At 45.5% G+C, this 17614-nt stretch overlaps 2 protein-coding genes across 3 annotated transcripts in view; both read right to left on the bottom strand.

Moving 5' to 3' along the window:
* HPS5 (HPS5 biogenesis of lysosomal organelles complex 2 subunit 2) overlaps positions 1-17614 on the bottom strand; it is an 89782-nt gene continuing 72168 nt past the window's right edge. The window contains exons 21-22 of one of the 2 annotated variants that reach the window (XM_056130950.1): positions 2860-3130; positions 1-197 (exon numbers count right to left, since the gene is read on the bottom strand). In XM_056130950.1, coding sequence (XP_055986925.1) covers positions 137-197; positions 2860-3130 — 332 coding nt within the window. In that variant the 3' untranslated portion in view covers positions 1-136. The remainder of the gene's footprint in view (positions 198-2859; positions 3131-17614) is intronic. The other variant, XM_056130957.1, reaches the window with a different exon arrangement.
* LOC130039120 (serum amyloid A-2 protein-like) lies at positions 13412-16731 on the bottom strand. The gene is made up of 4 exons (XM_056130984.1): positions 16663-16731; positions 15582-15676; positions 14106-14244; positions 13412-13740 (listed from the first exon to the last, which is right to left on the bottom strand). The coding sequence occupies exons 2-4, from the start codon at positions 15670-15672 to the stop codon at positions 13578-13580; spliced, it is 393 nt and encodes a 130-aa protein (XP_055986959.1). The 5' UTR covers positions 15673-15676; positions 16663-16731; the 3' UTR covers positions 13412-13577.

Genomic DNA, 17614 nt, shown 5'->3' with positions numbered 1-17614 from the left:
GGGCTACTCAAAAAGTACTCCCCAGAGGAGGTAGGGTGGTGGTCCCTGCCCTTCAATAACAAAAACATTCAGCAGGTTCAGGAGCAGGGTTCATTTTCTCTCAAAATATAATGATGACTGTTGAATCTTCTTCCACTTAGGCCTGCTGAGACCAGAAAAACTGATCACATTTTTCAAGCATGCTTTGTAACAAGGCTCTGAAATCCCTCCCCCCCCCCACAAAAAAAAACAAGCACATTTACTTTTCATTCTTCATTCTTTACAAAAACCTTAACACACAGGGCTGGGAGGACAGCTCAAAGGGCGGGAGTGCATGTCTGGCAAGTTTGACCCCCTGTACCACATGAGGCCGAGGCAAGGCTGGGCTTAGCCCTGGTGGTCCCTAACCACTGCTTGGGAGGCTCTCCTCCCCAAATAAAACCAAACAAACTAAAAGCCTATGAGAAATTTAAAAAGCCAAGTCTGTGCATTTAAAAAACACCATCAAGGGGCCCGAGCAATAGTAGAACGGGTAGGGCATTTGCCTTGCATGCAGCTGACCCGAGTCAATTCCTGGCAGCCCCCAAGCAACGCTAGGAGTAATTCCTAAGTGCAGACCCAGGAGTAAACCCTGACCATCCAGGTATAACTCAAAAAGCAAAAAAATAAATAAAAGAAAATAAAAAAGAAAAAACACCATCAAGGGCGAGATAATATAAAGGGTTGGGCCCTTGCTGTGCACATGACCAACCCAGGCTCTATTCTGAGCATCCCTTATGGTTCCCCCCAAGCCCTGTCAGGAATGATCCATGACAAAGGGTCAGGAGTAAGTCCTGAGAAAAGCCAGGTGTGGCTGAAAAACTTAATGAAAGAAAAGAAAAGAAGGAAGGAAGGAAGTAAGGAAGGAAGGAAGGAAGGAAGGAAGGAAGGAAGGGGGCAAAAGGGGCTGAAGTGAAAATATATAAAGTAAAGCATTCACCTCGCATGCAGCCGTCCTGAGTTTGATCCCATCCCATTTGGTCCCAAAGCATCGAGAGGAATAATTCCTGAGTGCAGATCCAGGACTAACCCCTGGGAATCAACAGGTGTGGCAGCAAAGACAAACCAAAAACATTATAATAGAGTGAAAAAGCATCCTATCAGAAAGGAATTCTGTCCTACAGAATAAGAGAAAATATATGCAGACCATATTTGATAAAGGGTTTGTATCCAGGGTATATAAAGAACTCATATGACCAAAAACAAATAAGGGGTCAAGAAAGATGGTACAGTGGGTAGGGAGCTTGCCTTGCATGTTCAATCCCTGGAATCCAGTATCAGTAGAATTGTGGTTCTGAGGGGGCTATTTGGAAGAGATAACTAAAAATTAGTTTAATGAGTATGAAGCTTCAGTTTTGATGAAGAGAGAGGAGGGAATTAAAAAATTTCAGAGACTGGAGCTATAGCCCTGTGGGTGTGGTGGGATCAATTCTCAGCATCATCCGATATGGTCCCTGAGCACCACCGGGAGTAATTCCTGAGTGCAGAGATAGGAGTAACTCCTGAGCATTGCTGCGTGTGACCCAAAAAGAAAAAAAAAGTTTTAGTTCTGCAAGATGTAAAGGTTTGAAACTGGCTGTGTAATTTTAATCACATGAATATATTTTACAATACTTAACAAGTGGTTAAGACGGTTGACTTTGCTATCAGTATTTTACCACAGTAAAATTTAAAAAAAGTCTGATTGAGACAACTAGCTATCTGGTACTAAGAACAGTCGTCAGTTTTTTTCTGGCCACCCCAGGGCTGCTCAGGGCTACTATCAGATTACTCTCAGAGGACTGTGTAGTACTAGAGATCGAAGCAAGTCTCCCACACATAAGACTGTGTTCTAGCCTGCGGAAGTCTCTCTGGCCCTGGTACCAAGGGAATTCTTTCTTTGTTATTTGTTTTTGGTCACACCCAGTGTTGCTCTGAGTCTATACCAAGCTTGGTACATGTGGATCATGTATACCAGTGCTCTGGGAAGAGTGAGGGTAAGAACCATGAGGTTCCAGGAATCACATTAGACCCACATACAAAGCATGCACTTAATTTTTTTTTCTGGGGAGGGGTGGCAAGCACACCCAGAAGTGCTCAGATGCTACTTCTGTTCCTGTGCTTGGTGAGCTGTACCCAGTAGTGCTGGAGAATCAAACTGAGGTCTCCCATACATCAGGCAAGAACCTTAGCACAGCACTGTCTCTCTCATCCTTCCAGTAACAGTCTGATAAAGAGTCAACTCATATCAGATTTTGGTATCACTAATCTAAACAATGGGGTGGAGCGATAGCACAGTGGGTAGAGCATTTGCCTTGCACGCAGCTGACCCGGGTTTGATTCCTCCTCCCCTCTGAGAGTCCAGCAAGCTACCTAGAGTATCCCGCCCGCACGGCAGAGCCTTGAAAGCTCCCCGTGGCGTATTCAATATGCCAAACACAGTAACAAGAAGTCTCATAATGAAGACGTTACTGGTGCCCGCTCAAGTAAATCAATGAACAACAGGATGCTAGTGCTACAGTGCAGTGCTAATCTAAACAACGTCTTGGTCATGACTGAACAAAATATGTTAGCCTCTTCCTTCTCTTTTGTTTTTGATTTTGGGCTGGCTGACTCCTGGCTCTGCACCCAGGAATCACTCCTGGCAGTGCTCAAGGGACCATATGGAATGCTGGGGATTGAACCCAGGTTGGCTGCATGCAAGCCAAGAGCTCTACCCACTGAACTATAACTCCAGCCCCCTTAGTCTCTTCCTAAACCCTTTAATCGACAGCCTTGCCACCTCTAAAGTTCTGTGAGGTTCTACGTTCCCAAGCACCCGGGAGAGGGCACTGTAAGCACATGACAGACAAGTATCATCACCTCTGGCTTTTGTCAGCAATCCTCAGGATAGCACAGGTTCTGGTAAACGTCTCTGACAGAGCATGGGTCAGACTGCACTCCTGCAGAAGTGAGCAGGTCTGATCAGGGCTCATGGCCTTCGCTAACAGAAGTGCCACGTTTTCCACGCTGATGGGAGAAGGCCTATCTCCGAAGATCCCATTCGGTGACTTCCAGGGGGTTGCTGCCGTGCTCTTGCTCTGTACCAGATGCAGAAGCAGCCTCCATTCCTCCACAGTCTCTGGAATCCAACCTACAGACACAGACAGAAACATTGTCTGACTGCTCAGAGCACGCTGCCAGCAAATGGAGTTTAATCCCCAAACACAAAACTACCGAAGGACAAAACACCACCCTGCCACAAAGCTGTTTTCTGAACACTGGAATAAATTTTAGTTCATGGTCAGAATAAGCCACAAAAACAGCTTTAAAGTTCTCCCATTTGAGGGGCTGGAGAGATCACAGCAGGTAAGGTGCCTTGCACGCAGCCAATCCGGGTTCAATTCCCAGCATTCCATGTGGTTCCTTGAGCACCACCAGGAGTAATTCCTGAGTGCATGGGTTAGGAGTAACCCCTGTGCAACGTCAGGTGTAACCCAAAATGAGAAAAAAAATCTCCCATTCACTACTTGTAATCACTTGTCATCCTATTGTTTGTTGATTAACTTGAGCAGGTGCCAGTAACGTCTCTATTTGATCCTGTTGCATGCTAGTGTAGTCCAATGGCCTCTGCTCACTCCAGAAACATGAAGAACATCAAACCGTTTGTTCAGGGTCTTGACAAAGAAGTCCGACTATCTCGTAGGTGGGCAGCCAGGTATTCTTTTGACGGCCCATGGAATCCAGTAGGTAAATGCTCCAGTCCAGCGGTCGTCTCTAAATCAAATTATGTGTCCGGCCTATCTGATTTTCGACACCTTGGCAAACGAGACAGTGTCCCTAACCTTCGATTGTTGACCAAGGTCCGAACTCCAGATTCCTTCTCTCACTTGAGTGAAGTGTGATACTCCAAACATAGCTCTTTCGATTCCTCTTTGGGTGATCCAAATAGCGTTCTCATCCTGTTTTTGTAAGGCGCAGGTCTCTGAGGCCTATGTTAGTGCAGGAAGAACAGTGGAGGCAAAAAAGATGTGCTTAGAGCCAGAGGTTCTTTGTCCTCTTAGCAGCTATTTCAACGCTCTTAAAGGCATTCCACGCCGCTATCTTCCTCCATTGCAGTTCTGGCGCCAAGTCGTGCCTCATGTTGAGTTCTCAACCCAGGTACACATAGCTGCTGCATTCAGAGATGTTCGTTTCACTGAGAGAAAATGGAACGTCAGGAACTAGTTTGTTTCTCATGAATATTGTCTTGGTGAGATTCAGCTGCAGTCTGACCATTCCACATTCACGGTCTAAGTTGGCCAGCATTGTGCCCCTTGGCTAATGTTTGGTGTTATTACAATGATATCATCAGCAAAGCAGAGGTGGTGTAGTTATCGACTGTCTATCTTCACTCCCATTCCTCCCCATTCCAGTCGTCGTATGACGTTGTTGAGGGTAGCACTGAAGAGTTTTGGTGAAATGATATCACCCTGCCGAACCCCTCTCTTGACATGGATAATGACTTCCTTGTAGAATGGTGAGATTCTGGTAGTGAATCCGTAGTACAGCTCATGGAGGATCCTGATGTACTGAGTTTGAATGCCCTGTTTGGCTAGGGCTTTGATGACTGCTTCAGTCTCAACAGAATCAAAGGCCTTCTTTAAATCAATGAATGTTAGACAGAGCGGCATCTCGAACTCCCGAGAAACCTCAATGAGCTTGGTTACTGTGTAGATATGGTCAATCGTGCTGAATCCTTTTCAGAAACTGGCTTGCTCACATGGTTGTTCATTGTCTAGAGTTCTTCCTATTCTATTCAGGATGACTTGAGTGAACAACTTATAGACAACAGACAACAGGCAGATTGGGCCATAGTTGCTGATGTCGTGGATGTCTCCCTTTTTTAACAACAGAATGGTCCTTCTGGTTTTCCACTGGGACGGAACCTTGCATTCAGACAGGTAGCATGTTAATGGCTAGGCCAGTATATTGACATGTGCTGCTGGCAGATTCTTCAAGTGTTCGGGTCTGACTTTGTCTGGACCGGGTTTGTACACTTCTTTACCAATGAAATGCATTTCAGATTTCAGAAGGAAGAATGTTGGGAACTACATATCCATCCTGTGGAATTTGGTATGTGGGCAGGTGGACGTGGCTATTGAAGAGATCCGAGGAGAATTCGTGAATAATCTTCTCCATCCATCTCCAGGATAATCTTCCTTCTGGAAGATGTGATAGATCCATCAGGACATCAGAGGGCAGTCATCTTGATCTTCTTGTTGGCAAAGGACAGGCAAGCGTTGCTAATACTTTTCCCAGCTCCTGCTGCATCAGGCAACACTGCTGCTCTTCTCTCTTTGAGGTCTTTCTTTATCACTTCCCTGCACAGCTTTGCAAGCTCAGACGTCAGCTTTTGATTGCCTGAAGCTCATGTCAAACCAGGTTGGTGAATGAGCTTGAGAGTTCCTGAAGACAAGCTTCTGTTTGTGGCTTTCCCACTATCGGCATTCCTTGCACAGTCATGGAGGTGCTGAGCCAGTTGATCAGTATTTCTTGTCAATGTTGTCAACGACGGCATCTTCTCATGTTGCCTCAGTAGTGCCAAAGAACTCCCAGTTGGTGGTCATTCTGGGAGTCCTCTTTTTAAATGTTGCAGCCCTTTCTCACTGCTCTGTGAAGTAAAATTTTGCACAAAGGAGGCGGTGTCTGATCCCGTTTGGAATTTTGGGACAACAGCAACATTGGTCAGGCAAAACCGTTGATTGAAAAAGCTGTGGTCAATTTCATTGTGGAACTCTCCACTGGGAGACTCCCATGTCCAACGTTTAGATTCAGCCTTCTGGAACTGTGAGTTACCATGGATGGTCTTGGTCGACATGACGAACTCAGACTGTTCGCCATGGGTCCCAATGTGGAATTCTTTGGGTGACCTTCTCGGTCCTATCTTAGCATTAAAATCACCAACAATGATCTTGCAGAAGGTGTGGTCTTCTTTAAAGAACTTCTCCAGCTCCATGTAGAAGCTCTCAATTTCTTCTTCATCGTAGTTGGATGTTGGTGCATAGACAACGAAGATAGAAACTTCCGGCAGTGAGCCACATCTATTCAAGTGTAAGTGTTGTTGATTCGAGTTGTTAGGCATTCGAATGAATCAATGCTCATGGCCAAGTTCATGTTGACAAGGATACCGACATCACTGACACCTCTTGTCGCATTTTCCAAGGAATAGTTCTCCAGTGTCGAAAATGGCGTGATGTGATCAATGCCTACTCGTCTCATTCAGACCACTGACATCGAACTTGATCTTCTGTGCTTGCACCACCAGGTCCTCCATGGATGCATCCAATGCCAGCATACGTGCATTGAAAGTACAGACTGTCATTTTAGTCCTTCATTTTGGCAGCCTAGATTTGCCCTGAGATTTTATCAGCCTCTCTTTGTCCTTCTTAACACTGCCATATTGGGAGCTCTTTCAGGGTCAGGGGAATGACACCTATTGCTGTTACTGTTTTTGGCATATCGAATATGCCATGGGTAGCTTGCCAGGCTCTGCTGTGTGGGCAGGATACTCTCGATAGCATGCTAGGCTCTCCGAGAGGGATGGAGCCTTTTAGGCAGCCTCCAATTGCCCTTACAGTGTTCCCATGGTTCCCATTCATTACAGCAGTAGGTAATTACTCAGGGAGAGTCAGCACGAGAGGTAATGGATATGTGATGAGGAACCAACAGACCTGGTGACTCCTGCACTCATGTGGAGGACAGAACTTCAGAAAAACATACATGTATTTATAAACTGCATGGAGCCACAGAGAGCAAGATCAAGGCGCTGCTAGAGAGAGTTTTATGGAAAAGTCAAGGAAGATGCTACAGGAAAGTGACATTTTATTTTGGGGCCTTACCCAGAAGTGCTCGGGGTTTGCTCCTGGTTCTGTGCTCAGGGGTCACTCCTGGTGTAGCTCAGAGGACCAGCCTTGTGCATAGTAAGCCCCAATTGCTGTAACTATCTCTTCAGACCCTCTGTTGTAATTTTAAAAGCAATGAAAACGTATCTGAACTCTTCTGGATAGCTTCTCAAAAGTGAATGAATGTCTATAACAGCAAAAACAGACCTGATCTTTTTTGGTTCGTTTTGGGGAAGTGAATGCATGCATTTGATTCTAGTCTTACAAAACCATCTTCTCATTCCATCTCTGACACAAAGAGGATCTCAGCAACTACTGCTACAACTGAGCATTGCTCTGCTCCTCCCTTGCCAACAGGGCTGAAAAGGGTGTGGGACATGAAGCTGGCTGACAAAACCTGAGCCCACACTCTTGGCAGCCTTGCACTGAGATGGAAAAACAACACTAGAAGAGTCTGATATCATCTCTGAGCGCAGGACATCCTGACTTCAGATACCAGGGATGTGGCTCAGAGCAGAAGCACTTACCTCAAATGTGTCAAGTCCTGGGTGCAACCCCCAGTGCCCATTTGAAAAAAAAATCATGGTGTGACAGAACAGAGGGTAGGGTACTTGCCTTGCACGCACAGACTGGGATTTAATCCCTGGCATCCCAGATGGTCCTCTGAACCCATCAGGAGTGATTCCTGGGTTCAGAGCCAGGAATAAGCCATGAACACTGCTGGTTCAGCCCCAAACAAAGATGAAACAAACAAAATTTAAAAAATCAGTGTGTCAAAGTCCTGAACTGCTGATTATCATTTTATCAGTGCTGAATTGATGAGCATTGAAAATATTTTAAAGAGGGGCTGGAAAGATATTATAGCAGCCAATCCAGGCTCAATCCCTGGTGTCCTAAATGGTCCCAAAAGCACTGTCAGAAGTAAACTCTACGCTTCATAAGGTGTGGCTCAAAAACCAAATACTAAACCATCCAAGTATTTCAGAAGGCTTAGGGAAAACACCATGACATTTCCATCTCACACAAAGGGTCTCTAACTTCTGGCTGTATTAAAGGGTGGCATGATGCAGAGGAGAGGACTTGAGCATGTTTTCAAGATAGCCCTGGGATAAGCTCCAATCTTAAGCAGCCGTGAAACTTTGGGGATACTTATCGTCTCTCCTTGGGCCACAGTTTTAACTTCTGTAACACGGATGTAGTAACCACTCAAGCAGTTGATACCTCACTTAAGAGCACTGAGGAAAGTCCCTAATATAGAATAGACTAAATAGACTAAATTAAAAGCTGCCTGCAGCTTGAGGATTTTATTGCCTCATTATGGTTTTGTTATTATACCAAGTGGTCCAGATCAAAAGAAAGGACTCCATAAATTCGACACCTTGCTAGAATGATACTCAGGATGACTGAAACACCGAATTCCTTGACTGGCATATCTGGAGTGACTTCTGAAACAGTGCCAGAGTAATAAGCTGAGACTCACATACCCTTGTCCCTTTCCATCAGGCCCATATCATTCAGATACACAATAGTGACGAAGGCTTCTCTTCGTCTCTCCAGCTCCAAACAAAGAGTGATATTCAGGCCAGAAACTTGAAAGAAACCAAAATTGGAGAAAAAAGCAAAAGACAAGGAATTTATCTGGAGTTTTTATTGATCAATTCAGTACATAGTGACCACAATGGTATTTACATTTAAATTAACCAAATGGAAATAAAAATGAAAAAATAACTTTTTGGGGGGCTGGAGCAATAGCACAGTGGGTAGGGCATTTCCTTACACGTGGCTGACCCAGGTTCGATTCCCAGCATCTCATATGGTCCCCTGAGCACTGCCAGGAGTGATTCCTGAGTGCATGAACCAGGAGTAACTCCTGTGCATCGCCGGGTGTGACCCCAAAAAACAAACAAACAAACAAAAAACCTTTTTGATTTGGGGCCAAAACTAGTGGTGCTCCAAGGGAACCATATGCGGTGTTGGAGTACTTCACATAGGAAACAGAATTCCCGAGTAATAGACCATTTCAATCCAGGTCCTAAACTGCAAAGTTACAGGAAGAAATGGCTCTAATCATAACTTCTGACTTTGTAAGGAAATTCTCACTTACCCATGAGACCTACAGATATCAGTCATTTTCTCTTTGGTTGCAAAATCTGCAGGAAGTTTAACTAGATGAAGAATTAGCTGACTGTAATTCCAGGAAAACAAATGTGAATAAGGTCTGCAAAAATAAAACACTAGGTAAATCATATAGGAAATCAATTCTATAAAATGCTTGTAAATCATCCAATAGAGTTTAATTATATTAGTTCTGTTGTTGTTATACTTTACTGTACTGTCCTCCTGATGTTCATCAATTTGCTCGAGTGGGCACCAGTAACATCTCCATTGTAGGACTTGTTGTTACTGTTTTTGGTATATTGAATACACCACGGGGAGCTTGACAGGCTCTGCCGTGTGGGCAGGATACTCTCGTTAGCTTGCTGGGCTCTCCAATAGGGATGAAGGAATTGAATCTGGGTTGGCCTTGTGCAAGGCAAATACCTTACTCGCTGTGCTATCACTTCAGTCCATTATTGTCACTGTCCACTGTCACTGTCCTCCCGTTGCTCATCGATTTGCACGAGCAGACCCAGTAACGTCTCCATTGGAGACTTTGTTGTTACTGTGTTTGGCATATCGAATACATCACGGGTAGCTTGCCAGGCTCTGCCATGCGGGCGAGATACTCTCGGTAGCTTGCCGGGCTCTCCGGGAGGGGCGGAGGAATCGAACTCGGGTCGGCCATGTTGGCTGCGTGTAAGGCAAACGCCCTACTGCTGTGCTATTGCTCCAGCCCAGCCCATTATTATACTTTACAAATATTTATACTTATCATACATTTTTGGAAGGTGGGGTGGGTGTGGTCTCCCAAGAACTGCTTGGGGTACTAAGAGCTACTCCCACTAATCCTCCTGGCTGACCAACAGAGCTGTTGGGCCCAGAGGAGGAGCCTGGGCTTACCAGGCCACCCTGGAGTTTGCTCAAAGGCTTCCAAGGCGGCAGGTGGTAGGGTTTAGGGACCATGGGGTAACAAAGATCGACTGGGCAGATCCTCCAGCATTTTGAGCTATCTCCCTGACCTCTAAGTATCACTTAATAATAATAAAAAATTAAACATAGCTTTTTTTACAATATCAAGCACCATTTCATTAAACAACAACTAAACATAACCCAAGAATTTTAAGTAATCGTAAGAGGAAGAGAAGCCAGGGACCAGACAGTCAACATATAGGACGTTTGACTTGCATGCAGGGTTGTAGCCCTGGTATCCGTATGGTCCCCCAACTCCCACCAGGAATAATTACTGCGTGCAGAGCCAGGAGTAACCCCTGAGCACCACCAAGTGTGCCTCAAAAGCAAAACAAAACAAAAAGAAAAGGATTATTCCATCACCCATTATTCTATCACTTATAGTCAGTCATTGTGAACCTTTCACGATCTCCTATATAAGGATGAAATAAGCATTTGAGGGACTTTTCAAAAGCCTCTTCAGGGACTGGAAGATAGTGAAACTCAGATACCGAGAACTTTGTACAGAACAATTCTTTAGCTCAATTTAATAAACATTTTTCCTGGTAAGGGAAAAATTGTATTTTCTCCTGTCACGATCACGGTCCTCCCATTATTCATCGATTTGCTCGATTTTCTCCTGTAGGAAAAGAGAACTACAAGAAGTTCCCAAGAACACCTTTTATTTCTTCTTCTTTTTTTAATCTTAGGGAATTATTCTGGCAGGTATGTAGAAGACAGGCTGAGGCAGAGACTGAAAATTGGAAAATCAATTAGAAACATGGGAAAATTGCTATGTATTATGTCTCCTACGGGCCAGGGGTAAGACCTCAGGGATATCTTATTTAACCTCCATAATAACCCTAAACAGTCATAGTTCCTGTGCCCCCACCGGCCCAACACACACACACACACACACACACACACACACACACACACTTTACAGAAATTATGAAAGAAATCTGAAATCCAAGCAACGGTTGGATGACCTGCCTCAAAAGTCTCAAGAGCCACACACTGCATGATTCCAAAATAATTTCTTCCACTACCACAGAAGTCCAGGGCAAGGAAATGTAATGTAGTAATAGGGTGTAGGGGGAAGTAGGATTAGACCAGCCTCCATCCCGAAGTTATAGGGAGGAGAAGGTCAAAGCAGGAAAGAAACCAAGGTGGCAAGGAAGAAGAGAAAAGGAAGTAAGTGGTGGGGGAAGAGAAGTTGGAACTCTCAGATACACCCAGGACGGGGAACAGTGTCTAGCTCGTGATGCAAAACAGTGATCTAGCTTCGCGATCCAAAGCACAGACTCAAAACGCGATACAAAAAAGTGTCTAGCTTGTGATACAAAGCGATACAAAACAGTGATCTAGCTCTGCGATCCAAATCACACTCAAAAACACTGAAAACATGCGATCTAAGCTGCAACCACACAACTTTGCAAGGCGCAAAGGTGTGAGATTTGGAGTGGGGGGTCAGGAGGGAGGGAGCAGAGGGAAACTAGTTGACACGGGTGCTCGCTAGAACATTCAACGGCTAAACCCCAGCTACCGATCACTTTGTACAGAACAGTTCTTTAGCAAAATTTCATGAACATTCTTCCCGGTAAGGGGCACACTCGGTCGCACGCTGGGGAAAGGCAGCGGGAAGCGCGCGCAGTGTGCAAAAGGTGCGTGGGAGGCGGGCCGGGATGCCCCTGGATGAGTCCACTGAGCCAGTGCTTGCTGTACACCGTGCCCCCTATGCAGTCCCCCGAGGCCTCGTCCTCCTCGCGACTGGGAGGCGGCGGCGACGGGTTTCGGGCAATTGCTTTGCCGCCACGGCCGCGCCGGAAGCCGCCGGAGCTGGCGAGACAGGCCGGGCAGTGGCAGAGGGGCCGGCGCGCGCGCGGCCCAGCTCCCGCAACAGCGTCCCCCGTCTCTCATCAGCCATGCGGCTTTAGCAGCGCGCTGTGTCTACTACTGGCCATGCCCCTAGGTCCCAGGTCCCTCCCTGGAACGAATTTTTCTTTTTCCAGGATATTCAGGATATTCTCTCTCTCTCTCTCTCTCTCTCTCTCTCTCTCTCTCTCTCTCTCTCTCTCTCTCTCTCTCCTCTTTCTATTTCTTTCTCTCTTTTAATTACATTTTTTTATTTTGTTTTCAGAGACTTGTTCCCAATAATTGTTTCCATTCAATATTTCAACACCAATCCCACAAACATGACACCTTCCCACCACCATTATTTTGGATTTTCCCACTACAACCATTCAAACCTGCCCCCTAGGCAGATGCTAAATTATTTCTTTTGTATTGCTTGTAATAAAGAGTATGAGATGTTGCTCCTGGAATTCTAAAATTGTTAAATGCTTGGGGTCCGCAGGCCTCTCTGTGGCGTGCTGCTCTCTTCCAAGATTCATTTGTGAGTCTCTGAATCATGGTCATTGATGTGCTGAAATGCCCTGATTTTAATTTCTTTTGAGGCTTCTTTATAGATCTCTCTAAAGCTAGGCCGATAAATTAGCTTGTTTAGCTGAGCCGGAGGTGATTTGTGGGCCTGACTCCCACATACAAAACTTTTGGCCATTTAATTTCTCGGTAAACTTGGTCCCGAGTTCTTGGGGTCCAGCCAAAGGCACAGCAGCAATTTTGGGATGTCAGGAAGGCTGAAGGCAAAATCAGGCTATTGATGCACTCGCCCTACAGGTACAGGTTGACCTGCTGGTGGCACCATACCCCAATTTTTAAAAAATTTTTCAACTGAATCACCGTGAGCTATAGTTACAAAGCTTTCATGATTGAGTTTCAGTCATACAATGTTCCAACACCCATCCCTCCACCAGTGTACATTTCCCATCACCAATGTCCCCAGTACCTGCCAGCCCCTCCCCCCCCCCCCCCCCCCCCGCACTAGCAACCAACCCCCACCACCACCCATTCTAAGGTAGGCACTTTCCTTCTTACTTTGTTTCTCTCTACTTTGGGGCATTATGGTTAGCAATATGGATACTGAGAGACCATCATGTTTGGTCCTTAGTCTACTTTCAGCACACGTCACATCCTCTGCACCCTGCTTATTTACAAGCTCTTAGAAAGAAAAGTATCTTTTATGAGCTCTCCTTGATCCTCTCTTTATATGACAATGACCATGGAAGATTATTTTCTATAAGAAAAATACAAATGTTAATTCTCTTTATTTACCCATGGTCATTTGGGGACTGGGGTCATAATACAGAGGGTAAGGCACTTGTGTTACACACTGCCGACCCTGATTCTATTCCTGGAACTTTATAATTCTATTCTTGGAACTCTGTAGAACTCTATAACTAGTCCTGAGACTAGTCAGGAGTGACTGCTGAGGACTGAGCAAGGATTAAGACCTGAGCACAGCCGGATGCCCCAATACCCGCAAATTACTTTTAAATTTGGTTATTAGAAGTTCTGGGATGCTTCTGGATCATCCCTATAGTACGAAATAGACTCACGTACTCAGAAAATGTCCCCAACTATTCCCAGACACCAGCAACAAATTGGATTTCAAAAACTTTTATTAAACACTTTCTGCTCTCTTCATCAAATATCAAGTCCTAGAGATTTAGTATTCAATGTAGATTCAATATTCCAATTTAGTTCAGCAGCTGTCCTGCCTCACTGAGACTCACAGCCGGAGCTCTTGAGAGCAGATGGAGATAAAACTCAGTACTTGCTAGGCAGGCCTCTAGGCCGGAAGTAATTGGGGTCTTTGCCACTCCGGCCCCATTCATTGGCAAATTGGTCAGCCCTGGAGTCTTCCAGTCCATGACCACTGTCTCCATACTTAAAAAAGTCCGTATTTCTCTGCGAATTCTCTCTGGCATCACTGGAACAGAGGGAAGGAGAAAAAGATAAACCACAGGCATAAGAGCCATAGTCCCACCTTCAAATCTCTCTCCCTTTCCCAAGGGAGCCAAAAATAGAGAAGCTATAAAATTGACCCTGCCTGGGCATAGCCCAGCTCAGCCCACACTGACCCCTGTGTGCTGGGAGAACAGCCCCTGAGCTATGGATGGGGACACACCCCTTCTGCTAGCCTTATTCTGACTCTCTCAGCCACTCCCATCCCATTGTGGGCACAGAGAAGAGTGGCAGAGGGGGAAGACCACTCCCTCCACCGACTCCCTGATGATCACAGTTAGAATTTTCTGGCCCTTCTCACCCACCCCTGCACCCCAGAAGGCCCCTTACCTGATCACTTTGGCCGCCCAGACACCACCAGGGCCCCTTTGTGCAGCATCATAGTTCCCCCGGGCATGGAAGTATTTGTCTGAATTTTTGTAGTTGGCCTCTAGCATGTCAGTGTAGGCTCTCCACATGTCTCTGACCCCTGGAAGGAAAAGAAAGTGACAAAATGCAGGTGATCACATTGTGGGAAAATAAATTTAAAATGCTCCTGTCCCATATTTCAAGAGGTTGGGAAAAAGCTACTGGAAAGCAGATGGGCTTTGAAATGAAGGTTCCCTTTTCCCTTCCTCCGGTTGACATTAAGAGACTCAGTTCAAGACTGATTCTGTGTGTTGCCCTCTAACTTCTGTTGCTGCCTTGATGATGGCTGTGTGGACTATCTCCCAGGATTGCTCACTTCGCTCTTTGTGCCTCAATTTCTCTGTTAAGAGATGCCTACATTGAAGGAACAAAAGCTCAAAATATGAAGATAAAAGATTAGAACATAAAGATAAAATTTTAGTATTTGAAAACTACTAAATAGCTCATTTGTATTTGAAAACTTTAAAATATCTTCGCCTTATTAAAATTCTATTATTTTGACTGTACTACTGAGCTGTGGTCAGAGAGGTAGTAGAGACACTTGCCCTGCACGCAGATGACCTGGTTGGATTGCCAGTACCACAGAGAGTCCTCCAAGTTCCACCACGACTGATTCTGAGCATAGAGCCGGGAGGAAGCCCTGAGCACAGTCAGATGTGGCCCCACAGCATCACCAAAACTTTTACTAAGAGTTAAGGAACTGGAAACACAACTCCCAGGTTTGACACTTCAGAGCAGCATCAAAATGCTTAGCTCAAACATCCATTAGGGGGCAGTAGGTCCTTTCTTTTAATAGTTAAGGAACCAGCATCTCTGAATTCCGGTTCTCTTTCTCACTCCTGTTAAAAGCTGGGCTCCCAACTTTATGTGCCCTGGGGTCTACGGGTGTCCACAGAAGAGTAAAAACACCTGGCAAAATTCTGCAATAAAATCCTTACTCAGGGCTGGAGTGATGGTACAGTGGGGAGGGCACTCACATTGCATGTGACCAACCCTTGTTAGATTCCCAGGATCTAATATGGTCCCCCAAGGACCACAGAAGTAATTCCTCAGAGCACCACCAGGAGAAACCCTTGAGTACCTCCAGGTGTGGCCCCCCAAAAAACAAACAAAAGTCCCTACTCAGAGGAGTAAAGCCATAGTACAGTGGGTAAGGTGTTTGTCTTGCATACTGCAGACCCAGGTTCGATTCCCAGCATCCCATATGCCAGGATTAATTCCTGAGTGCAGAGCCAGGAGTAACCCCTGAGCATCGCTGGGTGTGAACTCCCCCAATCCCCCCCCCCAAAAAAATCCCTACTCAGTGTCTATCCACTGAGGGACCATGTCCTTGCTCAGGTAATTATAGGAAACAACCTGGATACAGACCCTGACCCCCAACTACCCTTGGGGTCTTACCTTGACCAGCTTCCCTCATGAATGAGAACCAACTTTGGCTGCTGACGCACAGAAACAAAGAGCAGAAAACAACGGCCGTGGAAAGTTTCATCTTGCTGCAGGTACACAAGCAACAGTGAGGCAAATCAGGATTTTGCTCTGTAATATTGAACCAGGCTCACATTCTAAAAAGGAATTCCACTTAAATGCATAGAATGGCATGTAGATAGATGAGAGATGTGGAGAGATACATCCTGATAATCTAAGATACATCTTGGAAGATTTATTCTCCATTTCTACTTGTGTCATCAGAATCCCAGTGCTTTTCTAGGATTTACTAGAGGCTTACTAGGAGCAATTACAATGGACTTTAAGTGTAAACCATTGTCCGTTCCAAGCATCCTTAATCAGCTCTGAGATCTAACTACACAGCATGTTTCCGTGGATCCACTGGAGGATTCTACCTCTGAAATGCCACCTGAGTTTAAAATCCACCAGTATTGGTGGTATGTCTTCTCTAGCCATCACTGACTTCATGTAGATGGCACAAACAAAATAATTTCTAAGAATTTCCTAGTCTGAGAAGTATTCATGGGACTGGGGAGTTAACTCAAAGGGCTCCAGCATTTTGAACTTGAGTTGGGCGTGGGGGGCATCTGTTCACTGTCAGAGTGACCCTGGTGACTCTAGCACAATTTCTGAGCAGAATCACAGAGCACTGGAAGCGGTTCCAGAAGCCTGAATAGTGCTGCTGGAGAGGTCCAGTAACAAAAATGACAACAAGTAGCCATGTGAGGATACCCAATGGTCAGAACAGTTCAGTCAGAAAGGATGCAGCCGAAGAATGCTGCTGTAGGGGCTGGAGTGATAGTACAGCGGTAGGCCTTCGCCTTGCACGCAGCCGACCCAGGTTCGATTCCTGGCTTCCCATAGGGTCCCCCGTGCACCGCATGCATAATTCATGAATGGAGAGCCAGGAATAACCTCTGAATATCACTGGGTGTGACCCCCCCTCATAAAAAACAAACAAACAGACGAGAATGCTGCTGTTAGAATAGGATTCCCCAAAAAGAAGGAAACTTGGAATGTTCTAGAAACTCACCTTTGACTGTCCCTTCCTGCTGAATCTCCTGATGCTGCCCAGCAGTCTGTGCTATCTGCTGGGGAAAGTGTCTCTGCTATATATGCAGATAACTTGATTACAGAGCACATGTGAAGAGAGGGTTGAAGCAAAACAGTACGTTTGGGGAAATCCCTTGGGTCTAGAATACACTCATTCCCCGATTACACAATGTGGTAGATGTCCAGTGTGTAGCAAGATAGAGTTCCACTGCCAATTTCTCGAGATCTTGTAAATCTGCTCGAGTCTTTTAGGAAAGGTCTGTGGAGGTCATCGCTGGGAGCTTTTGCAGGTAAGCTTTCCGGCAGAATGGTTTGACAGGGTTCTGTAAGCAATGAGCTCATGTGCAAACGAGACCTGCTCTCATGGGGGAAGAACTGGCTTTTCCTTCCCATAATGGAAAGTATCAAGAGGAAACTCAGGCAAATTCAGAAATGTGAAAGAATTACATTTGTACCACAGTTTGAAAGACAGGCTGAGTGATGCTTCTTTCCTGCTGTCTCCAGCTGAGGACAGAGAAACTCCCAGATCCTAGAGAAGAGGTCATACAAACAGGATTGGTTTCAGAAGCCCCCAAGACAGAAGAAGAGGTGGCAGTGAGGTTCTTTAGAATCAACCCCCTTCTCATCTGATTCAGTTGTCTGGTCCCCTAGAAAGGCTCAGAGAGGGGGGAAGAAAGGAGGAACTAGGGTGCCAATCTTGTCAGCATTCAGTATTTTTGGAGGTTGGTGACTTCCTTATACAGAGCTGGGGTGTCAAAGAAACGAAAATGTCTTTTGAGTCCCTACTTGGGTGCATGCTGAACTGTGAAAACTCTCCTGTTCTTTCTAGCAAAGTATAGGGGAGTTAAGAAGGGAATCCCTGAAAGATTTAGTATGTGGAAGACCCAGAAAATGTCCTGGTGTTTAATCTCATGCAGGATTACTTTTGTATT

Source organism: Sorex fumeus, unplaced genomic scaffold (assembly GCF_029834395.1).
Source record: "Sorex fumeus unplaced genomic scaffold, SorFum_2.1 ptg000007l, whole genome shotgun sequence".
NCBI lineage: Eukaryota > Metazoa > Chordata > Mammalia > Eulipotyphla > Soricidae > Sorex > Sorex fumeus.
Note: the sequence above shows the minus strand (reverse complement) of the source record. Positions and strands in the feature narration are given on the sequence as shown.